This window comes from Carcharhinus amblyrhynchos, chromosome 20 (genome assembly GCF_965287045.1).
Source record: "Carcharhinus amblyrhynchos chromosome 20, sCarAmb.v2.hapA, whole genome shotgun sequence".
NCBI classification, from domain to species: Eukaryota; Metazoa; Chordata; class Chondrichthyes; order Carcharhiniformes; family Carcharhinidae; genus Carcharhinus; species Carcharhinus amblyrhynchos.
Genome location: NC_137343.1, coordinates 41,885,381 through 41,911,244, shown reverse-complemented (window position 1 = coordinate 41,911,244; position 25,864 = coordinate 41,885,381). Strand labels below are relative to the sequence as shown.

The window sequence follows — 25,864 nt, the reverse complement described above, 5'->3', positions numbered from 1 at the left end:
AAAACTACACAAACAGGCCCTTCAGCCCACAAGTTGCGTTGATCTTATCTCTACCTACAAGGCTTACCTATAACTCTCAATCCTATTAAGTCCCATGTACTCATCCAGAACACTCTTAAAAGACCCTAACGAATTTGCCTCCACCACCACCGACGGCAGCCGATTCCACTCGCCCACCACTGTCTGAGTGAAAAACTTACCCCTGACACTCCTCTGTATCTACTCCCCTTAAACCTGTGTCCTCTCGTAGCAGCTATTTCAGCCCTGGGGAAAAGCCTCAGAGCCCACCTGATCAATACCTCTCATTATCTTATACACATCTATCAAGTCACCTCTCATCCTTCATCTCTCTAAGGAGAAAAAGATCGCGCTCTCTCAACCTATCCTCATAAGGCATGCCAGGTAACATCCTTGTAAATCTCCTCTGCACCCTTTCAATGGCTTCCACATCCTTCCTGTGATGAGGCGACCAGAACTGAGCACAGTACTGCAAGTGGGGTCTGACCAGGGTCTTGTACAGCTGCTGCATTATCTCCCGACTCCTAAACTCAATTCCTCAATTGATGAAGGCCAGTACACCATACGCCTTCTTAACCATATCCTCTACCTGCGAAGCCGATTTTGAGAGTCCTATGAACCTGGACCCTAAGATCCTTCTGATCTTCCACGCTGCTGAGAGTCTTACCCTTAATATTTTATTCCTTCATCCCATTTGACGTGCCAAAATGTACCACCACACATTTATCCGGGTTGAAGTCCGTCTGCCACTTCTCCGCCTAGTCTTGTATCCTATCCATGTCATGCTGCAACTTCTGACATCCCTCCAAACTATCCACAACAGCTCTGACCTTCGTGTCGTCAGCAAACTTACCAACCCATGCCTCCATTTCCTCATCCAGGTCATTTATAAAAATCACAAACAGCAAGGATCCCAGAACAGATCCCTGGGGCACTCCACTGTTGACTGACTTTCATGCAGAAAAAGACCCATCTACAACCACCCTCTGCCTTCTGCAGGCAAGCCGGTTCTGGATCCACAAAGCAATATCCCCTTGGATCCCACGCCCTCTCACTTTCTCAATAAGCTTTGCATGGGGGACCTTATCAAATGCCTTGCTGAAGTCCATATAAACCACATCCCCCGCTCTTCCTTCGTCAATGTGTTTAGTCACCTTTTCAAAAAACTCAACCAGGCTTGTAAGACATGATCTGCCTTTAACAAAGCCGTGCTGACTACTTTTGATCATACAATACTTCTCTGAATGTTCATAAATCCTGTCTCTCAGGATCTCTTCCATCAATTTACCAACCACTGAGCTTAGACTCACCGGTCGATAATTTCCTGGGCTACCTCTATTCCCGTTCTTGAATATAGGAACCACATCAGCAATCCTTTGGAACCTCTCCTGTCTCCATTGATGATGCAAAGATCATCGCCAGAGGCTCTTCTCTTCCCTCGCCTCCCACAGTAACCTGGGGTACATCCCATCCGGCCCTGGCAATTTATCTATCTTGATGCTATTCAAAAGCTCCAACACGTGCTCTTAACGTCCACACACTCGAGCTTTTCAGCCTGCCGCAAGTACAGGCGGCTGTGTTGCCAGAGTTTGGGACATTTTCTCAGAGCTGGAGAAGAGGGAACTAGGAAGGAGATTCTGCATGGAGAGTACAAAGAGCTGGGCACTAAATTGAAAAGCATAATCTCAAAGGGATTATTAATGGAGCAAAATTGACTCAGTCACCAATGGCAGCAAGGGGTCAAATGAGGGCAGGTGTGTTTTATTAAAGAGTAGGGACAGGGAAGAGAGAGGTTTTAATATGCAAAATGGTAAACAGATTGACAGGATGGGTCAGAGAGCCCAAGACTAAGAATAAATCAACCAATGAGGCTAATCTTTTCTATATCATTCCAATTTTAGTATAAATAATAGATGAGGCTCGAGGTTATAAAAATAATAAAAGGGCAAAACTTAAAGCTCTGTACCTGAATGCATCTAGCTTTCGACACAAAAGCCAAATGAATATGATCAATCATACTTATTAATCATTATTAATAGTCATGACAGAGACATGGGTGCAGGATGGCATGGATTGGGGCCTGAATATTGAAGGGTATTTGATTTTTTGGAAGGATACAAAGTTAGGAAAATGTGGAGGGGTGGTTCTGTTAATTAAAGACGACATCGGCACAATAGAGAGAGTTGACCTAAGTTTAGGAAACCAAGATATGGGAGTAGTTTGGTTGACTTGATAGGCTGAATAGCCTACTTCTGCTCCGATATGTTATGGGCTAAGATGAAGAAATATAAAGGTAAAAAGTCACTTGTGGAAGTGGTGTACAGGCTCCTTAACAGTCATCACTAGGTAGCACAGTGTATCAAAGCAGAAATAGTGGGAGTTTGAAAGAAAGACCAATTATCATGGATAATTTTAATCTACATATAGACAGATTCTGAGAATGTTTCCTGAATAATTTCTTGGATCAGCACATTTTGAAGCCAACCAGACACTAGGCTTCACTAGATCTGGTATGTGCAATGAGATAGGACTAATGATCTCATATTGAAGGCCACCTTATGTAGCAGTAATCATAATATGATTGGATTTTACATTGTTTGAGGGAGAGAAGAGCAGATCTAAGAGTAGAATTTTCAACATAAATAAGGACAATTATTGCTTGAAAACAGAGCCAGCTAAAGTGAACTGGAAAATTGGATGAAGGGAAAAATATATCCCAATATGGAGGAAAGCTCCTAAAAGAGGGATAAACCAACCACGGCTAACCAAGAAAATTAAGGAGCGTATTAATTTGAAAAAACAAGCATATAAGGAGGGAAAAGTCAGTGATAGCCACGAAGATTGGGATAAATTCAGCAAAGGAGGGCTAAAAAGATAATAGAGAATAAATTATGAGGAAAAACTGACAAGAACTTTTTTAAGTATATATAAAGGAAGAGAGAAGTCAAAGGGAACACATCCCCCTTAGAAAATGAATCTGGCGAGATCGTTATGGGGAACAAGGAAATGGCAGAGTTAAACAGATATTTTGCGCCAAGTTAGTTTGAATATCTTTAATAAAGAATACTGGGAAGGGATTGAGTACAATCTAATAAGGTAGATAAGTCCCCAGGACCCCATGGCTTGCATCCTAGGATCGTAAAAGAAGTAGCTACAGAGATAGTGGATGCATTAGTTGTAATTTTCCAAAAATCTTTGGATTCTGAGGTATTGGAGGATTGGAAAACTGCCAGTGTGACACACTATTCAAAAAGGGAGGGAGGAAAACATGGGTAACTATAGGCTGAATAGCCTAACAACTATTCTTAGATGTTGGCATCAATTTTTAAGGAAGTAACAACAGCACATTTGGAAAAAGATGATCTAATTAAGCAGTGTCAGCATGGATTCATGAAAGGGAAATTGTGTCTGAATAATTGATTAGAGTTTTTCAAAGAAGTCTCAACCAAAACAGGTGGAGTGGGCCTGGTAGATATATTGTATTTGGACTTGCAGAAGGTGTTTGACAAAATAGCACTCAAAAGATTAAGTCAAGCTCTGAGCCCATGGTGTTGGAAGCAGTATATTGGCATGGATAGAGAATTGGCTAATGGACAGGAAACAGCAAATGGGGATAAGTGATTCTTTTTCAGGTTGGCATTTCACAGGGATCAGTGCTGGGACCGCAACTGTTTGCAATATATATTAGTGACTTGGGGGAAGGAAGTGAATGTACTGTAGCCAAATTTGCAGACAACACAAAAAAATAGGTGGCAAGGCAGGTTGCGAGGAGGGATACAAACAGTTTACAAAGCGATATTTATGAAGTAAGTGAGCAAAAAGTTGGCAAATGGAGTATCATGTGAACTTGTTCATTTTGGAAGGGAGAACAAAAGAAAAGTGTTAACAAAGTGAGCATTGGTCCTGCAGAGAGTGAGTGTGTGGAACTGATGGAAAATGAGATGGGAAATGCTTTGCATTGGTCCTCACTATAGAGCAATGGTTCCCAGTGTGCCGCAGCCAGAATATTTTGGTGAGTGCAGTACTGGTGATGGATAGTGGCAAGTGGAGACTGGGAGACCAGTCTTGGACGTCCTGTGGGACTGACTGCAGGTACATTGACTTAAAGCAACAGATTAACCATGATTGGCCCCCAACTTCCAGAATAGTTAGACCGACTAATAGATGCATGGAAACGATGCAACTCAGAGTCAAACATACACAGAGGAAGGTTTGTCTTCACTGGGAAGTCTATTTACCAGTGAGCTCTAGCCAGTACCCCTGAGATCCAATTGTCTCTCACTTCTCTAGAGGTGAACCTCTAAAATTAATTCTGCGTTGATTTATCCCCATCCCCTGCCAAAACAGGGCTTGAATTTCCTTCAGTATCATTAACATTACAGTTTCAGTGAGAGGTGGATCACCATCGATGCAGAACCACGTAAATGCTGCTTTTTTTAAAAGAAAATCCTTGAAACACACAAGTAAAGGCATGGTTTAGAAGTGTTTCTGAAAAACAAATCTCAGGTTTCTATTGTATAGATGTGAAACATAAAATATGAATTCAAAGACCCATTGGCCTTAATTGATGACCTCCCCGTTTCCATCGACGTGCCCAGTTCTTTGAATCTATCCTCGTTTGCTTTCTCCACCACTTTTTTTTTCAGTTTAGTGGCACTCCTTCATCCTTTGAACAAGGTGAGAGAGGTACAATTTAATTGCTTATTTCTAGGATTTTTTTTAACAAGCAGCATTTCCATTTGGAAGTTGGAAGCCAATCAGTTATTCTGTTGCTTCTATTTCTTTTGTCATTCAGTCCTGCAGGGTGTCTGAGGTTGGGCTTCCAGGCCAGACCTGGCCTGGTAGCTGCTCTCCTTTCAGTCCCCTCTGTCACCCTTCAGTTTGGTCAGCTACTGCCCATAATCATAGTAAATGGAAATAACGGTGATGTCTATGAGAATCAATTCAGCTGAAAAGAGTGAGTGTGCCATGGAATTCTGTCACAGTGAAGTGTGCCATGTTACTAAAAAGATGGGAACCACTGCTACAGAGGGTACAAGTAAGATCCCAGAAATGGCCGTAAATCAGGAATCTGAAGGGGGAGTTGAAGGTAGATGACTAGTGTTAAAGGAATGGAACACTTGGGAGGAACTATAGGGCTGAACGTGATCGTAGAAATAGAATAAAGCAAGGTAATTGGAAGAATTAGTAGTCAAGGGTCTTGAATTTTAATTTGTTGAGGAAATGGGAAGCCACTGTAGGTTCATGAGACAATCGTAATGGGTGAACTAATTTTGTGCATTTCAAGATCCATGCAGCAGAATTTTGGACCAGTTGAAGTTGACGGAAAATGGAGGATAGAAACCAGAAAAGGCATGTTACAGATGTTTGGAAGCATTGGAGGGACTTGTAATGGTGCTCCTTGTCGCTCAGTTTGAACACACAATTTCACAAAATGTACCTTTTCTGTGACTCAGCTGGTAGCACTCTCCCATCTCAGTCAGAGGATTGTGTGGTAGGAGTTCTATTCCAGAACTTAAGGCTGATATTCCATTGCAGTACCAGGAATACTATACTGTCAGAGGTGCTGTTTTCAGATGAGGCATCTGAATTTTATACAGCCCGTTTGCACTGAGAAGTTTGCTGGCCTGGGACTGAAGTGGGATTCCTAGCTATTGCTGGTAGGCAGTCAATTAGACTCATTAATGAATCAGTTGACACCCAGTACCTCTGAGCCCACTATAATTTAGTAAAAGCATAGAAATTAAATGGTGGCCACGCAGATCTCCAATGTCCTTAGATGACCTGTGAGCAAAACCTGTCATGTTTACTTGAAACCTCCTGGGCTGGTGTGAGAGCAGGATGTTGAGCTGGAGGCTTCTGGTTCTCAGTGGCAGGATTTCTGCCTCAACCTCAGGAAAGGCCACAGATGGCCTGAAGGGCATTTGATTCCATCAGAGCTTCCCTCAATGGAACTGATGGGGCACTCCCTGCTGGCCCTCCAACCTGTGGGTGCAGGGTGACCAACTATCATGAAATTAAATAAAGGGCACTTCAATTGAGGGAATTAGCATTGTTGAGTGAAGTAGGGTGGGCAGCATGGACGGTTCACACTCTCAAAAAAAACAAAAGGGACACAAATCCCATGCTCAGTCTCCCACAGGCTGCCCTAAACATGAGACAAAATGCACCCCTTAAAGAATGCAATACAGAACAATTGGTCAACCTGGGTGGGCAAATTCTCTGGCATGATAAATGCTACATTGCCCATCCCTGAAGGCATTTTAAGAGCACATCTGGAGGAATCCAATTTCTTTCCCTAAAGAACATTAGTGAACCAGATAGGCCCTTACGACAATCGACATTGGGATTTCATGATTCCAGATTTTTTTTAAATTAATTTCAAATTCCACTATCTGTAGTGGTGGGATTTGAGTCAGAATCCCCAAAGCATTACCCTTGGTCTCTGGATTACTAGTCCAGCGACAATACCACTATGCCATTGCCTTCCCTCATACGTAGAACGATGTAGAATAACCCATGGTGAAGTTTTAAAGATGACTGGGGAGTTATCAGAAATGTCTGAGCTATTTATCCCTCCGTCGTCATCATCAGGGAAGCATGATCTGGTCAATGTCACATTGCTGTTTGAGAGAGTTATCTTGCACAGATTGGCTGCCACATCTCCAAAATTGCAACAGTGCTCCACTTGAGAAGTATTTATTTGCTGTCGAGCATTTTGGGATAATTGGTGATCATGGGCAATATTGTATAAATGCAAGATTCTCTTTGTTTAGCTGGATTGACAATTTACAATGTGGAGCAAGTGGAAGAATGTTAGATAAATAAACAAAATGAAGGGTTGTTTAAACACAAGCAAATTATTTGAAGGATGTTCTCTCGGTCAACCACTGTTCTTGACCTGGCCTGCTGTCATAAGGAACCATTAAGTATATTTGTAATTGTCTAAATTTCAATGGCAGGAAGGCACAGGAAGAGATGATTGCAGAACTCAGACAGCAGAAATTTTACTTGGAGACTCAGGCGGGCAAGCTGGATGCTCACAACCAGAAACTGGAGGAACAAATGGATAAAATCAACCAGGGTGAACAAAGCAGCAAAACCAAACTACTGGAGGTCGAGACCAAACTCAGGGAGGTGAGAATACGCAAATGAGATAATGTGGATGTAAACGTAAAAATTTTTAAGGGGCCTCCACATCCATGTAAACAACCAGTGTTAATGGTGTGAAATTCATATTTGAATTGATGAGTGGCAAGTCACATTCACGCCACGCAAGTGCCAAATAATCTCCAACGAGACAGAATTTAACCATTTCCCCATGAGAGGGTGACACGGTGGCGCAGTGTTGGCGCTGCTGCGGTGCAGCACCAGAGATCTGGGTTCAATTTTGGCCTTGGGTGACTTGTAAAGTTTGCAAGTTCTCCCTGTGTCTCCGTGGATTTCCTCCAAGTGTTCTGGTTTCCTCCCACAGTCCAAAGATGTGCAGATTTGGTGGACTGGCCATACTAAATTGTCCCTTGATGTCCCAAGATATGTAGGTTTGGAAGATTAGCAGGGCAAATACACACAGCTGCAGTGATCGGGCCTGAGTGGGATGGTCTGTCAGAAATTCGGTGCAGATTCAATGAGTCAAAAGGGATTCTGTGATTCATTGGCTTCACATTAACATTAGCCATGAATTTAATGAAATGAGCAATATAAATACTGCAGATACAAGAACAGGTCAGAGGCTGGGATGGGAGTACTCCTGCCTCCCCAAAGTCTGTCCACCATCTACAAGGCACAAGAAAGAAGCATGATGGAATACTTGCTTTGATGAGGGCAGCACAGCGGTTAGCACTGTTGAATCAGTGCCAGAGATCTGGGTTTGATTCCTGGCTTGGGTCATTGTCGTCTATGTGAAATCTGCATGTTCTCCCCATGTCTGCATGGGTTTCCTCAGGTTTCCTCCCACAGTCCAAAAGATGTGCTGGTTGAGCGCATTGGTCATGCTAAATTCTCCCTCAGTGTACCCAAACAGGCGCCAGGGTGTGACGACTAGGGAACTTTCACAGTAACTTCATTGCAGTGTTAATGTAAGCCTACTTGTGACACTAAAAATGAAAGGAAAGCTCCAACAACACTCGCGAAGCACAACACCATCCAGCACAAAGCAGCCCTGCATGAATGGCACCCTATTCACCGCCCTATCCACTGGCAAACAGTGGCAGCATTGTGTATCATCTACAAGATGCACTGCAGCAACTCGGCAAGCCTCCTTTGGCAGCACCTTCCAAACCCATGACTTCTATCACCTGCAAAGATATGGGCATCAAATACATGGGGACACTGGAAGTTTCCCATCAAGTCACACACTATCCTGACTTGGAAAATACCACTGTTCCTTCCCTGTCACTGGTTCAGAATCCTGGAACACTCTCAGCGCCATGGTTATACCTACACCATGTGGACTGCAGCAGTTCAAGGCAGCTCACCATCACTACCTTAAACATTTAGGGATGGAAACATATGTTGGCCTAGCCAGTGACACCCACATCCCACGTAAGAATTTAAAAAAATGTTAACAGATGTCTGTTATTTAGTTAGTAATAGCGATAGTCATTCTAAAAACTGATACTTTTGCTGGTATAATCTCAACAATCATTGATAGCAGTAGTATTCTGTGTTGGTGACCAGTAAGACCTTTCAAATAAAGGAAAAACTATAAAACTCGTAACTTACAATGACAGCTTGTATTTATATTGGCCTTTGAATGTAATTCGAAAGCCTTAAGGTGCCACACAGGTGTGCTTCAAAGCAAAATTTGACACCAAGCAACATGAGATATTAGGGCAGATGACTAAAGCATGATCAAAGGAGGGAATTCCAGAGCTTGGGGCCTTCGTAGCTGAAGGCATGGACACCAATGGGGTGCTCAAGAGATGAATATTAGAGGGGCACAGATTTCTGAGTAGTGGGGCTGGAGGAGATTAACAACAGGATAGGTCAGACCACAGAGGGATTTGAAAATAGTGATAAGAGTTTTTAAACTGTTGCATTGCTTAAATGGGAGCCAAGTTTAGGATACACAGTGCCATCTGGTAATGATATAAATATACTAATTCAATTTGCTTTCCCTTGCAGTAACCTTGTAGAATTAATACAGATTGCAGTAAACAATGCTGTTTGCTATATAGGAATCTTATTTTTGTGCTATTCTACAGGTCAGCTTGGAGCATGAGCAGCAGAAATTGGAGCTGAAGAAACAGGGGAATGAATTGCAGTTGGCTTTGCAGGAAAAGGAAGCTCAGATTCGGAGTCTGCAAAGTACAAAAACTGCTCTGGAGAACCAGTTGCAAATGGCCAAGGCAGAACTGGAGGAGACCACTGCTGAGGCAGAAGAGGAGATCCAATCTCTGAGGGTCAGTGCCATCATCGTGCCCAATCTGTGTGGGGTTGATATCAGCTGTTTATTTTTAGAAGACTCCTTGGATGATGCCTTTAGAGATTTTGGAAAGCTGCATAGTGGGAGGAGAAGTGTTTTCTGTCATTTGTGAAGTAACCAAGGAAACAATCCATTTCTGAGCAAGTTCTTTACAGAATGCTGTGGGCACAACAGGATTATGGAGTACATTTTAAGTGGAGATGCCTTTGCCAGTGTGTAATGTCTGAACCCATCCCTGACATTTGAGGGAGACTGCAACTGATACACTGTCATCCTTTGTTACCTCTGATTAATTATATAGTGAAGCTATTTGACTGAACCATGTGATCCTATATTTCTGTTTCCTCAGGCACATCGTGATGAAATTCACAACAAGTTTGAAGCCCTTCGGGAGAGTTGTGCAGTACGTACTGAGCACTTGAAACATTTTACTCTTATTGCAAACATTAACAGCTTTTTATTGTGTTTTTACTGAATTTACTGATCAATGAATTTGTCCTAGAGAATGGAGTATATAATGATATCTAACCATGTGCTTTAACCCTAATGCAGCCCGTTTTAGAGTTTTAAAACTTTTTCGTGGGATGTGGGCATCAGTGGCTATGCCAGCGTTTATTGCTCATCCCTAATTGCCCTTGAGAAGGCAGTGGATTACCACCTTCAACAGCTGCAGTCCACATGGTATAGGTATACCCACAGTACTGTTAAGGAGTGAGTTCCAGGGTTTTGATCCAGCAGCAATGAAGCCGGGATAGTGGATGGCTAGGAGGGGAGATTGCATGTAGGAGTGTTCCCATGCGTCTGCTGCCCTTGGCCTTCTAGGTGTTTGAGGTTATGGATTTAGAAGGTGCGATTGAAGGAGCCTTATTGAGTTGCTGTAGTACATCTTGTTGACGGTCCGTACAGGTGCAACTGTGTCTTGGTTATAAACGGAAAGGAAAATGAAGGTGTTGTGTGGGTGACAATCAAGCAAGCTGATTTGTCCTCAATAGCATCAAGCTTCTTGAGTATTGTTGGAGTTGCATTCATCTAGGAAAATGGATAGTATTCCATCACACTCCTGACATGTACCTTGTAGAGGGTAGACAGGATTTCAGAAGTCAGGAGGTGAAGTACTCTTTTTGGGTACTGGCTTAAGTGACACTCAAACTTTCAAATTATCATGCAATAATCTCTTTTATTGTATCTTATCAAGTTCCATGAAACTATCAAAGCCTCTATGTACACAACATATTTAATCCCTATCTTTCTTCATTATGCACAAAGCATTCAAAAGGATTTCAAAAATATCCAAACTCATCACCTGGACTTAGATGCTACCCATGTCAAGGCAAGGTGATCAGACTCCCTCTTGATGGGTTTTGTTCTGATCTCTCAATGCAGGGTCTTTTTTTTTCCTTCAATGATTGGTCCTGGGTTGTGTCTGTCTCTCGGGGGGTTGTATTTCTCTCAGGAGCATGACACACAGGGGTCTGCTTTCAAACACTATCTATTAGAGGCATACCAACAGCCAGGGTTCAATCAGCTCCTGTACCTGTTCTTTACACCCCTTGACCTGATAGAGAGTTCACTTTTAAGCATCGGTCTTTGCTTTATGGATACCCATCAGGCTGCACTTTGCACAGAATTCCTGGCCTCTGATCTACTCTTGTAGCCACAGTATTTGTGTGGTTGATCCAGTTCAGTATCTGGTTAATGATCACACCTCAGCATGTTAATAGTGGGGATTCAGTGATGTAATGCCACTGAATATCAAGGGGCGATGGTTGGATTATCTCTTGTTGGATATTATCATTGCATGGCACTTCTGTAGCACAAATGAGTTTCCTGATATATATCTTTTGAGCAGCCAGTGCTTCTTCAGGATTCATTTCCTGACTTCAGTAATCTTTGTATAGCACAGAACCATTTGCTAGCCCAAGCCTGAAATGTTGTCTAGGTTTTGCTGCACACTGGCACAAAATGCTTCATTTTCTAAGGAGTCACAAATGATGATGAACATCATGCAATCGTTAGTTAATTTTCTCACTTCTGACCTTGTGATGGGGGGAAGATCATTAACGAAGCAGCTGAAGATGGTTTTGCTTAGGACTTCTTGCAGTGATGTCCTGAAATTGAGATAATTGACCTCCTCCAACAACAACCATCTTCCTTTGTGCCAGGTATGATTCCAACCAACGGAGATTTTTCTCACTGACTCTAATTGACACCAGCTTTGCTCGGGCTGTTTGATGCCACACTCAGTCAAGTGCCGTCTTGATGTCACCTCATCTCACCTCTTGAATTCAGCTCTTTTACCCATGTTTGAATTAAGGCTGTAATGAACTGAAGTACTGAGTGGCCTTGGCGAAACCCCAGCTGAATGAATATCTGTCTGTGAGCAGGTTATTGTCGAGTCAGTGCCATTTGATAGCATTGACAATGACCCCTTCTAACACTTGGCTGATGATCGAGAATAGGCTGATGGGGTGGTAATTGGTCAGGTTGTATTTGCCCCGCTTTTTATAGTGAACCTTTCCATCTCTCAAAACAGCTGTTGTTGCCAATGGAGACTATCTTTTTTTAGCTGCTAGGGTTGTTTTAAATAGGAAATTTTCTCTCAGCGTAGACAAGTTTTGGCCTTGGCTTGATTGAGTTCTGGAGGGAAACAGTAAATGTACTAAATCATTGCACAGTATAATTCTCAATGTTATATTTTGGGGTTTTCTCACAAGAAATTAGATTGTCTACACATTTTAGCTCACCTTTCCAGCTGAGACCCAGTTCTCACAAACTTTGAAATTATCTTGACTAGCCTCAACACTAAGTTGATTTTCTGGCAATATGACTAATACAACTAACAGGAATAAATCTTCCTGATATATTTTATCTTTTTTTTGATCAGCCAATGCTTCTACAGGATTCATCTGTTGATCTCAGTAATCTTTGAGACTGTCACAAGGCCAGACCTGTTTTTAAGTTTATGCTATCGATCAACCTTATTGAACAAATGCATAAATGAGAAAATAAGAGTATGGAAACACAACTGAAGCAGGAGTAGGCCATTCGGCCCTTTGAGCTTGCTCCACCATTCGTTATGATCATGACTGGATCATCAAATTCAATATCATGATTCCCCCGCACCCCCCCCCCCCGATTCTTGAACGCTTTAACCCCAATAGCTATATCTAATATCATAGAATCATAGAAAAACTACAGCACAAACAGGCCCTTTGGCCCACAAGTTGCGCCGATCTTATCTGTACCTACTAGGCTTACCTATAACCCTCAACCCTATTAAGTCCCATGTACTCATCCAGAAGTCTCTTAAAAGACCCTAATGAATTTGCCTCCACCACCACCAGCAGCCAATTCCACTTGCCCATCACCCTCAGTGAAAAATCTTCTTGAAACCAGACAACGTTTTGTCCTCAATCACTTCCTGTGGTAGTGAATTCCACACATTCACCACTCCCTAGGTGAAGAAATTTCACTTCACCTCAATCCTAAAAGGTTTACCCCTTATCCTCAAACTATGACCCCTAATTCTGGACACCCCACCATCAGGGACATTCTTTCCGAATCTACCCTATCTAACCCTGACTGAATTTTATAAGTTTCCATGAAATCCTTCCTCACTCGTCTAAACTCCAGTGAATATAATCCTAACTGACTTAGTCTGTCCTCATATGACAGACCTGCTATCCTAGGAATCAGCCTTGTAAAACTTCACTGTACTGCCTCAATGGCATCCTTCCTCAGATAAGGACGGCAAAACTGCACACAATACTCCAGACCAACATCCTATACAATTGCAGAAAGACATCCGCTTCCTATATTCAAATCCATCTCTCTCAATTTACATCCATTCAAGTAAAACAGCGCCAGGAACCCCGAGACGATTCCTGGCTTGGGTCACTGTTTGTTTGGAGTTTGCACGTTCTCCCTATGTCTTTATGGGTATCCTTCGGGTGCTCCAGTTTCTTCCCACAGTCCAAATATGTGTGGGTTAGGTTGATTGGCCATGCTAAATTCTCCCTTGGTGTCAGGGAGGGGATTAGTAGAGTAAATATGAGGGGTTACAGGGCCTAGGTAGGATTGTTGTCATTGCTGGGTTGATGGCCCAAATGGCCTCCTTCTGCACTGTATGAATTCTATGAATAATCAGTCTTCCTATTATTGCTATCAAAGTGGATAATCTCACATTTATCCACATTATACTGCATCTATTATGCATATGCCCACACACTCAGCCTGTTCAAATCACGTTGAAGCATGTCTGCATCCTCCTCGCAACTCCCCTTCCCACCCAATTTTGTATCATCTGCAAATTTGGAGATCATACATTTAGTTCCCTCTTCCAAATAATTAATATATAATGTGAATAGTTAGGGCCTAAACACAGGCCCTTGTGGTACCCCACTAGTCATTGCCTGCCAATTAGAAAAAGACACATTTATGTCAACTTTTTGCTTCCTATCAACTGACCAGCTTCCTATCTTTAATACAATTTATTTTGATGCATAACATGTATGTTTTCAGAAGGAGGATTATGGGCTGTAGAGGACATCAGAATGACATTTTGATGCAGGGTTGTTGGTGTGGTGGCGATGTGTCTGATTGCTGGAGAATTATTAGATTTGCTTTGGGGTCGGGGGAGATACACTTCTCTTCCAAAATGAGCCACCTATCTCCTGTGAGTAGGTCTGTCACCTCCATCCCACCTCACCTTTATTATGTTGGAAGTGGCTGGGTTCAAGATGGATTGGGTTTGGATTTGTGATTTTTTTTTGACTATTTCACTTAACTGAAAGCAACTTCTTTTTGGTGGGTGTTGAATTTCCCCTTACATAAGAACATAAAAATTAGGAGCAGGAGTAGGCCATCTAGCCCTTCGAGCCTGCCCCGCCATTCAATAAGATCATGGCTGATCTGAAGTGGATCAGTTCCACTTTCCTGCTCTCTCCCCATAAACCCTTAATTCCCTTTTCTATCCAAAACCTATCTACCCGTGACTTAAATATATTTAGCGAGGTTCACCACCCTTTGAGTGAAGAAGTTCCTCGTCAACTCCGATCTAAAGTGCGCCCCCCCCTCCCCCCACCTGCATCTTGAGGCTGTGCCCTCGTGTCCTGCTATCCTTTCTAAGTGGGAAGAATCTCTCTACCTCTACCCTATCCATCCCCTTCATTATCTTATATGTCTCTATAAGATCCCCCCTCATCCTTCTAAAATCCAATGAGTACAGACCCAATCAATTTAGTCTCTCTTCATAGTCCAACCCCCTCATCTCTGGTATCAGCCTAGTGAATCTCCTCTGCACTCCCTCCAAGGCCAATATATCCTTCCGCAAGTGCGGCGACCAAAACTGCACACAGTACTCCAGCTGCGGCCTCACCAGCGCCCTGTACAGTTGCAGCAAGACCTCCCTGCTTTTATATTCTATTCCCCTCGCTATAAAGGCCAACACTCCATTCGCCTTCTTGATCACCTGCTGCACCTGCAGACTGGGTTTTTGCGACTCATGCACAAGGACCCCCAGGTCCCTCTGCACCGTAGCATGCTGCAGCTTTTCGCCTTTTAAATAATAATCCCTCCTACTATTATTCCTGTCAAAGTGGATAATCTCTCACTTACTAACATTATACTCCAATGAGACTCCTTAATGAGTCACTGGGATTTGAGACTTCCAACAGTAATCAGGCCATATATATCTAGCTTTGGGGAGTTCAGATAGTAAGGGAACAGATTTTATATAAAGTATTTAAAGCCTATTTCCAGCCTTTGATGCCGAATTTGAGGCTAACACTGTGATATGTAGAGGAAATTCGCATTAAGGGAATGGAGGAGGGGGGCAGCTCATAATTATTTACTTAATGGATACTGAAATTACTTAATAAATCGACAGCAACTGAGTCAGAGTCATAGAGGTTTACAGCATGGAAACAGGCCCTTTGGCCATGCTGCCCCTTTTTTAATCCTTAAGCTAGTGCCAATTGATCGCGTTTGGCCCGTATCCCTCTATATCTGTCTCAGCCATGTAACTGCTTAAATGCTTTTTAAAAGACAAAATTGTACCCACTTCTACTCTTACCTCTGGCAGCTTGTTCCAGATACTCACCACCCTCTGTGGAAAAAAATTACCCCTCCTTAAACCTACGCCCTCTAGTTTTAGACTCCCCTACCTTTGGGAAAAGGTATTGACTGTCTAGCTGATCTATGCCCCTCATTATTTTATAGATCTCTAAGATCACCCCTAAGCCTTCTCCGTCCAGTGAAAAAGTCCCAATCTACCCAGTCTCCTTATAATTCAATCCATCTAGTTCTGGTAGCACCCTAGTAAATCTTTTCTGCACTCTTTCTAGTTTAATAATATCCTTTCTATAATTGGATGACTAGAACTGTACACAGTATTTCAAGTGTGGCCTTATCAATGTCTTATACAACTTCAACAAGGCGTCCCAATTCCTGCTTTCAATGTTCTGTCCAATGAAACCAAGCATGCCAAATGCCGCCTTCACCACTCTGTCCACCTGTGACTCTACTTTCAAGGAACTATGAACCTGTACCCCTAGATCTCTTTGCACCATAACTCTACTCAACGCCCTACCATTAACTGAATAAGTCTTGCCCTGGTTCAGTCCATCAAAATGCATTACCTTGCATTTATCCAAATTAAACTCCATCTGCCATTTGTCAGACCATTGGCCCAATTGATCAAGATTGAAATTGTAATTTGGAATGAGGTGGAAAGATCGAGTATATTTGGTGAATTCGGTATTGGCATTAGCAATCCTAGTTAAATAAAATGATCGAGAGCTCAGATTTTATTTATATAAGTGCATCGATACCTAACTATCTTGAAACACTTGTCAAGTTGTGTGTACAATTTGCTGGGGCATGTCTTGTAAATAGCGCATGCATGCAGACAAAGGATTGGCTGGTTTATGTGATCCCATTGTTTCTGGGACAGGTTATCTCTGATCTGGAGGAACAGTTAAATCAGCTGAGCCAGGAAAACGCTGAGCTGAACAGCCAGAACTACTTCCTGACCAAGCAGCTGGAAGAGTTGTCGTGTGTTGGAGACGAACGAGCCCAGCTCCGGCAGGAAATGAGCAGGATGCGCCAGGAACTATCTGACCAAGAACTTCAACTCAGTAACCAAAAACAGGTAAGCGCACACCTACAGCCAGTGATTAATTGACCTCTTCTTCTAGCTATTCATTATGCCTGTTGATGGAATTTTTAAAATTATAAAGCCATGTACTGGAAATAATTAACTTATCTGCTTTGAACCATCAGAGGCAGAATTCTTCCATGCCATTGTTTAGGAGACCTTGGCACTGACTCAAAGCAATTGGTGAATGTTGATGTTGACCAATTTGTCAATCTAATGACATATTAACGTGGACAGTCTGAGCATCGACTCGCGCTGAGAAATCAGAGTTAAAAGAACAGTGTAGATTTTAGTAGATAATGTTGTAAATCTGTGGGAATAAACATTTTATACCCAGAATGAAATTTCAATTTAGCATCTTGAATGCTAGAAGATACTGTGGCATTTTCTGCTCCATTTATATCTGATACATTCCTTCATTTGAATAGACCTTTTAATCATGCCTCTTCTACTCCATTTCTTTTTCAGACAATAGAGACACTAAAGACTACCTGCTCAATGCTGGAAGAGCAGGTAATGGATCTGGAGACACTGAATGATGAGCTCCTTGAGAAAGAACGACAATGGGAAACCTGGAAATCAGAGTTTGAAGAAGAAAAAACACAATTTGAGCGGCGCATCCAAGAAATGAAGAGGCTACTGGATATGGAAAAGCAGAGCAGGTACGTAATGTAAGAGGAAATGCTGAGTTATGGAGAGTGCCGTGTTCTGTAGAGTACTGGGTGGGAATGGGTACTGAAACAGGTATTCTAATATGTTAACAATGTAACGGGGATTAGGATTATACGGATCAGGTACTAGAAAGGCATTTTGCTGCCAGAGCCATGTTAACTTAGAGCAGGTAACTATCATAAGATATCTGTGTAGAGAGTGACAAATGAGGGAGCAGATTTGGGAGCTGAAACTGATGATGGGGGGAGCTGGATGGTGGGGTGGGTAGAAACTCTTTCCCTGGTATAGCATCACAAAAACACCGTGAATTGTCAAGGCAACTTGCTTCAACCCCTAAATTGCAGAAATCATCTAAATTCACTATTTTCAATCCAAATTCTGTTTGCACTGTTATAAATAGAATGTGTCATGGCTAGTCGTGATTCATGAATAAATCTCTGCCTGTGAGTTATCCAGTCTTCTATTGTGTAGATATTTCATAAAAGTCACGGTTGTCATGACGGCTACTATAGATGATAAAAACACTCAAATGTAGCTTTTGGAGCTGAATGTTTAAATTAGTAAAATCCACTTATCCTCCTGTCTCCACTCCCATTTAAGCAGCTGAACTTCTTTCCATTTTTGAAAAAGGAACAAGATATTTCTTAATAGCTGAGATTTTTGCTATTCAATTTTAATCTACACTCAGAATGGATGTACACGCATTATATATTTCTGTACTTGCTCAATGTGTTTGAAATGTATTTTTGCCTCATGCATTAACTGGAAATGTTCAAATTATGCATTGTCACTGGCTTCCTGTAAACATTTTTCCTGCTGTTGTTTTTGGACCTTGCTATATTGTAGTGGTCTGTGACATAGAGCAATTACATTTACCAGTCGTCCAGGTTTAAGGACCAGATCAAAAACTCTTTTTCAAAAGTTGGGATAGTGGAATCTGGAAATGTCCCATTTTATGAAGTTAGCTTAGGTCCAACTTTTACATTTGATGTCGACATTAGGGTGAGCATAAGGTGTTTCACTCCAGATATGATTCAAATGATCTATTAGGAAGTTTTTATCAAAACAAAATTTATTTAAGAGCACAGTTACAATATAACAAAAAGAATTAACATAACTTTTACCAATTGAAATACTTAAATCTGACAAAGTATAATTCTTACCAACTGGCTATCTCTAGTGTTCCAATTTAATTGTATCACCCACAGACATGAATCACTTCTTTAGAACCAGTTAGCACAGAAACCAAAGTGCTTATGTAGGTACTAGATGTCCAGCCTTTTGACACTTCTGGAGAGTGACCCAGGTGCAAAGCCCTGTATTCTAATTCTCATGCAGTAACTTCCAGAGAAAGGTCCACCTCCAGACAGTAGCATCTCAGAAAAAAAGGCTGATTTCTTGGCAGATTCCCAACTCCACTTCAAGCAGAGCAAGAAGTACAGAGAAAGCAACCTCTGTCTCAGGGTCTCAAAAACAAATCTTGAGTTCTGTCTGAAAGCCTAACAGTATTCAGTCATAGGACCTTACTTGTCAATCAACCAATCAAGCCCCACTCTGCAATTTCCTGGGGAAAACAAAATAACACTGCATTAGTTAAGATCAATTATGTTGCTGCAAAAACAATAAATTGCTGCTGGATCCAGACAAAGCAATTCCAATAAAATGGAAGGGACTAGTAAACACATGCAGTACAGAAAAATAACTAAAATACATTTTTTAAAGGCACTGTATCGTCACATGAAAGAATGTTTGGGACAGTTAGAGATCAACACACACATGCCCACTTTTAGGACTCTATTCACTAAGCAACAAAGAATAAACCATTACCAGGGAATGTAAATAAACAAGCTTGGAGAGTGTATATACAAACATTTTTGTGTTTCAGTTGTTACTGCCAGTATATATACTGTACCAGGTCAGGAGTGTCACATTCCTGCCCAGTCAAGATTGCTAATTCATGAATTCTCCAAGTTTACTGTTGAGAATGTTTCCTTCACATGTGCAATCTTGTTATTACATGGATATTAATTCAAAATGGGTATGTGAAATTGGCTATGTTCTTTTTGGCTCTTTTTCTTGTTTACCTTCCTATAATTTCACAGAATGCGTGCAGACCAGCGCGGCAATGAATCCCGTCAGGCTGTGGAACTGGCTGTGAAGGAACACAAGGCTGAGATCCTCACGCTACAACATTCTTTGAAAGAGCAGAAACTGAAGGCGGAAAGCCTTTCTGATACGGTTAGTTTCTTCCTGAAAGCTACACTTGTATTTATTTCAGAACACTACTTTAGAGGAGTGTAACACATTTGTTACGTTCTAATTGTAAAGTCAAACTGCTCAGATAAGCAATTAAATTTGACTGGTCAACAATATGATGTTTATTGGATAGTATCAAAAATATGATAACTTCTTGTCAGTAAAAGACTTAAAGCTGTCAGCTTTTCAGATGACACATATTGCTGATGGTGTTCTCTTGACATTCCATAGCAAAACCATATCATGGAAAGAACTCTTAAAAAGTAAAGATGAATCTGGGTATTAAGTCAATGCCCACTATACAAGTTGAAGTAAAGGAAAATATTAGGTAATTCAGGAAGTATTGGTTACGTGAAGCAAGCTTGTACTGTTGAAAGTGTGTGATTCGGAGGAGGGAACACAAAGGTAGACAGCTCTATAGTTTGGAAGCTATGGAAAAATGAAGAATACTGGTTTAAATGAAGAAAAGCAACATGTGGGACTGTATCTTAAAAGCTAAAAGCATTAGCAATGCAAAGTTCAGAAGACCAGTAATATTTGGATGGGCACGAGAGAGTAGTTACCACTCAGGCGACAGGCTTTTCTGCTGTCCAGCAGAAAAGATAGCGTCCTTAGTTATGGGACCAGTATTCAGGTGCTGGTTATTTTGTGTGGACCATGAAATGTTTGTCATGGAATTGCAAGCAAGCTCATGGTAAACCACTTTAGCAATAGAGGTGATATAGGCGTTTTGTTTTAAAGCAAGGGATGTCAGTAGGAACTAAGGTCAAACCCAGTAAACATGAAAGGGGAAATAACTTGTTTAGGCTTGCCAGAAGAAAGATTTTCATTGCTTCAGAAGCTTTCAATAAGTTATGAGCATTAGGCATGTGTTGTCTGATGGAAATAAAGTGGAACCATCCACAGAAGAATGGATAGTGTTTGATGAGTGAAGACGGCATTGTGAAGAAGGCTGACCTTTGGAAAATGAGACAGATAATGCTAGAGAAGAAGGCAGATAGCCATGAACGTAGCTTTTGTAAAAGCATAACCTTTATTTTAAGGCATTATGCACATCTGAACAAATTTTGGCTTTGGAAATGTCTAAGATAATGGCCAGGGATTAATCGAAATGAAACCAAATTGTGGGTTTCATCACGTAGACATGCAAAGAGCTTTCTATATCAGGAACAGCAGCCCCTCGCTGAGGACGGGAGCAATTTCTATATTCTGTGTCTTTATCCAGACAACTGGACACTCAAGTGCCTCCTCCTCTGATGTTAGTCGATTAGGTAGCATTAATGTGCATTCCACATGGGCTTAGCATTATATAGATCAGTGTCAGAAATTTGGTGATTTGAGAGCTGTGGGGTTGCAATTTAAAGAGAACCAAAAACTGCAGCTTTATTCATGTAAAAGTGTTAGCCTAATGCAAAGGAAGAGATTCTGGAAGTTACCAAACTAGCTCATATGTAATCCTTTTTTGTGGAATGCACATTAATGCTACCTATGGCTTAGATCATGTCAACTAATATCAGAGGAGGAGGCACTTGAGTCGCCACTGTGCCAGTTGACTGGATGAAGCCACTGTTCTCATCCCTCTGGGTTGCTTTTTTTAAATAGAGAAAGGTCTTTTAATATGTGTTGAAACCTGCACTCTGGTTTCAGTTTGGTTAATCACTGGCCATTACCTTGGACATTTTCAAAGCCAAAATTTGTTCAGATGCTTACGATACATTTTTTAAGAAAATGTTGCACCATTTTACCAAAGATACCTTCATGGGTATCTGGCTCTACAGTACACAGTTGCTATTCTGTAGCATGATGTAAAATGTCATTCTGCTAAAGAAACAAGATTTAATAATTGAATAAATTAATCTGCTAAGTCCCAGAACTGAAGCATTACCTGGTTACTGACTCAGTATATTGGTGAGTTACATTCCATATTGTATAAATGGCTCTGTCAGAAATTCGAGCGTTTCAGAAATCGAAAAACTGTCTGAATTGTGTTTCATGCATTTTCATATGTTAAATCTTTTCATCTTCCTGAAAAAGCTTTGAGCTTTAAATAAGTTGTAGCTTTTATTCTAATGTATTGTTTTAGACTTGAAATGAATTGTAATCTCAATCCTATGTTCCATTTGGTTTGCGAGACCCCTCCTTTAGCTCTTCATTCCTCTTGCATATCATGGTGGCACAGTGGTTAGCACTGTTGCTGCACAGCGCCAGGGACCCAGTTTCAATTCCAGCTTTGGGTGACTGCCTGTGTGGAGACTGTACGTTCTCTCCACGTCTGTGTGGGTTTTCTCATCATTTTCCTCCCACACGCCAAAAGGCATGTTGGCTCAGTGCACTGGCCATGCTAAATTCCCCCTCAGTGCACCGAACAAGCGCTGGAGTGTGGCGATGGGGATTTTCATAATAACTTTATTGCAATGTTAATGTCAGCCTATTTATGATACTAATAAATACAATCCCCAATTGTTTCTTCTCTACATAAGATTTTAATGTAATTTTTTGATGATTGAAGTTGCACACTCTGCTCCTAATGGTACAAATCATTAATTTCTCTGTATTGTACTTGAGATCACTGGAAGATGATGTGCTATATTTTTCACTTGTCAGATGATCTGCAAACGCAACATCTAACATTGGAAACAAAAGACAATTTTGTATATAACAAGTGGTCAAATAATAAAGTACAGAAATGCAGTTAGTAGGGCAATTTGAACAATCCAGCATGGTGCTTTTTCAAAGTCATATTAGCTGTGAGAAATTTTAACGTAATTTGAGATTTATGTAATATACTATTAAATGATGGCACAGCACGGGGGACTCGGGTTTGATTCCAGTCTTGGGTGACCACCTATGTGGAGTTTGCACATTCTCCCCATGTCTGCGTGGATTTCCTCTTGAGTGCTCTGGTTTCCTCCCTCAGTCCAAAGCTACACAGGTTAGGTGGATTGACCATGCTAAATTGCCCCTTAGTGTCCCAAGATGTGAAGGTTAGGGGGATTAGCGGGTACATATGTAGGGTTTTGGCCTAGGTGAGAAGCTCTATCTTTTTGTTGGTTTTGTTAAATGTTGCATTTGTAGATAACCTGACAAATGGAAAAATACAGCATAACATCTTCCAGTGATAGGAAGGGAGTCGGTGCAGACCCAAAGGGCTCGATAGCCTCCTGTACTGTAGGGATTCTATGATAAATGCATTTGCTATAGATTGGCATTACTGCTGAATTGACACAATCTTCAGATGTCAGTTTTTGAGAATGAACAGCATAAATAATTCAGCTCCTTGTTCTGGACATATCGATAATGCAGGAAGAGACATTGGATGTCATCATTAATTAACATTTGCATAGTTTGATATAGCCTGTTTCTGTGCTGTGTATTCTATTTGGTCCAAATGGCCTATGTCAGTGTTTATGCTCCACACCAGCAGATAGCAATCACAGTAAGTATAATGAACATAGCATGACCGATTTTGCTCAATTATTGAGTGAAGATTAGAATTAAGCATTCCATTATATTTTCCCCTCTGCTGCCATTGGCTGGTTGATCACAAGGTGTCATCCCTTACAGTTGAATGATCTTTTTTATATCATAAATTTCATAGAATCATGGAATGAGTCACAGCAGATACCATGCAGGTTGTTCTCCTCGTCATATCTGCATTGTTTCTCTGAAGGAACTAGTGCCCCTGCCTGGATTTTCTCCATAGCCATTGCAACATAACATCTTGTGCACAATTAATTACTTTTCAGATGTTATGAAAATCACATTTGGGCAAATAAAAGCAGGAAGTTGCATTAGTTGGTTAACGAAGAGTTGAGCCCATCAAGCATCCAGTTATTAGGCACTGTCATTAATTTATTATATACAAATACTGATGCCTAATTTATGAAAAAAACCAAGAATGCCTTGTTTCATTAAAGCTGCTTCAGATCACAATGCAGGAAAAACAATGAATGTACAAAACAAGGGGACCAAGACAAAGCTAATACCCTCAAGAATTCAAATATATCAATAATGTGTGTATTATTAATATAAACAATTGTTTATAAAATGTTATCTCAAAAGGAAACAAATGTCTAGCAGTACAACGAAGTAAAATCATAAATATAAATACTTCAGCTTTTCATTTCTGGGTTGGAGATGGGCACAGAGATGGGACATTTCCAGATTCCACTATCCCAACTTTTGAAAAAGAGGCCTGTAAGGTTGAATTTACATTCCAAAGTGGTAGAGTCGGAGTTGGGGCCTATTGTCACCAGAGCGACTGGAGGAACTTCCAGATGCGATGGCTGGCTGGACAGAAGACCCACCTAGGCGTTCCAATGCTTTAATTTCTTCATTTTTTTAAAAGAAGATTCTGCAGAAAAATCCCACATTTCCACCCCTCCTGCCAACGCCCCCCCCCCCCCCCCCCAACACACACACACACACACACACACACACACACACACACACACACACACACATATACACTCCCCATGTCCTATCCTTGTCAACCTGTGCCACTTCATGACTCATGCCATCCTATGGTTCTCTACTCACTGCCCCCTGTGCCATGGCACCTCATGCCCCTTCACCCACCCTTTATGACACCTTGTAGCTCCTATGTCAACTCATTCCTTCCTACTCATCAATCTTTTCCCTTGCCCCTCCACCATAGACAAACCTCAGGAACCAAGCTAACACACAATAATGGCCAAAATTTTATTGCCCCGCCCGCAACGGGAGTGAGCGAGGGGCAGAGTATGGGAAGGTCCGTTGACCTCAGATGGGATTTTACAGTTTCCGGTTGAGCAAGGCTGTAAAATCCTCCCCATGTGTCTATTGATGATATCACTATTATTAAAAGAAACAGTCTCATTGATATTGTTTTTAAAAGAAAACATCTAATACAGTGACATTTGGAATATTTTGGGTTCAGTAGCCACTTATGTGCAAGATGGATGTCAAATTTCAGCCAAAGCATGGTGGCACAGTTGTTAGCACTGCTGTCTCACAGTGCCAGGGACCCGGGTTCAATTCCTGGCTTGGATCACTGCCTGTGTGGAGTTTTCACATTCTCCCTGTGTCGATGTGGGTTTCCTCCGGGTGCCCCAGTTTCCGCCCACAGTCCAAAGATGTGCTGGTTAGGTGGATTGGCCATGCTAAATTGCCTCTTAGTGTCAGGGGGACCAACTAAGGTAAATGCTTGGGATTGTGGGGCTAGGACCTGGGTGGGATTGTGGTTGGTGCAGACTCATTCAGCCAAATGGCCGCCTCCTGCTCTGTAGGATTCTATGATTTCCCCTGCACCAGGGAACCTTTCTTTCTCGCGATTAGGTGACAATTCCAGGTTATTGCTGCCTTAATTTGACCCAGTTCCTAATGACATAAAGTCATCTGCCCCGTTAAACTAACATATGATCGGTGAGTACCACTATCAAGTAGAGGTACCAACATCATATTTTGTTCACACCATAGTTCTCTGTTAACAATGCTTACTATACTTGTGTCACAGAAGGGACCTGATCAATGCAAGCTCATTTTTTAACCAAAAAGAATACCCACATGGCTAATAAATCCTAGTTCTTTAGCTGCCGCTTATTTTTAAGTAGTTTTGCTTGCTTTGTTCCAACTTTGTTAGATGCACTATAATACCAACACAGTTCATCAGTGTTAGAAAATACAGCTTGTTTAATACCTGAATTATTTTGATCCATTCTCGTTCAAAGCTGAGTGACCTGGAGAAGAAGCACACCATGCTGGAAATGAATGCACGTGGCCTTCAGCAGAAACTAGAGACAGAAAGAGAGCTAAAACATAGGCTGATTGAGGAGGTAAGGCAAATTTCCAACCTTATTCCTTGTACCGTAATTCTTGTGCAGAATTATTCATTGATTTGGATGCCAGGAATAAAATATGATTACGTATTGGCCCTGTTTCATGCTAAGTCTGGTAGTTCAATGGAAATGGGTTTGCTAGAACCGTGAACTAAGACCCAATATTAAAACTTCCATGTTGAAGGAGCAGGTTGCCTTTTAAAGGTGGCGGAGTCCACGCTGGCTAAGCGGAAGTGGACTCACTCCCGAAGTTTACAATGGGGTAGGGGAAATCTTCCCTCAACATTAAATCTATCCCACAGCCTCAGGCAGGAAAGCAGGATAGGAGGACAATGTTGTGAAACCTGAAATTCCTGTTTTTGCCAGAAGGCAGAGGTGAGGAAATCAGGATGAACATTTTCATTTCACAGTTCATGGAATATGGAAAAATTTACCTGACTTTTGGCTTGTTGCATCCCTTACCGAGCAGAAACTGAACACCCTGGTAGCAGTTGCAGGATTTGTTAACACTGAATGAGA

The 25,864-nt window shown here is 41.5% G+C and overlaps 1 protein-coding gene across 1 annotated transcript in view; it reads left to right on the top strand.

Annotated features, from left to right (window-relative positions):
* LOC145355956 (citron Rho-interacting kinase-like) overlaps nt 1-25,864 on the top strand; it is a 180,815-nt gene that overhangs the window by 97,111 nt on the left and 57,840 nt on the right. Inside the window, exons 22-28 of the mRNA XM_080208469.1 lie at nt 6,981-7,155; nt 9,225-9,422; nt 9,795-9,848; nt 16,398-16,595; nt 17,070-17,263; nt 19,376-19,511; nt 25,238-25,342. Coding sequence (XP_080064595.1) covers nt 6,981-7,155; nt 9,225-9,422; nt 9,795-9,848; nt 16,398-16,595; nt 17,070-17,263; nt 19,376-19,511; nt 25,238-25,342 — 1,060 coding nt within the window. The remainder of the gene's footprint in view (nt 1-6,980; nt 7,156-9,224; nt 9,423-9,794; nt 9,849-16,397; nt 16,596-17,069; nt 17,264-19,375; nt 19,512-25,237; nt 25,343-25,864) is intronic.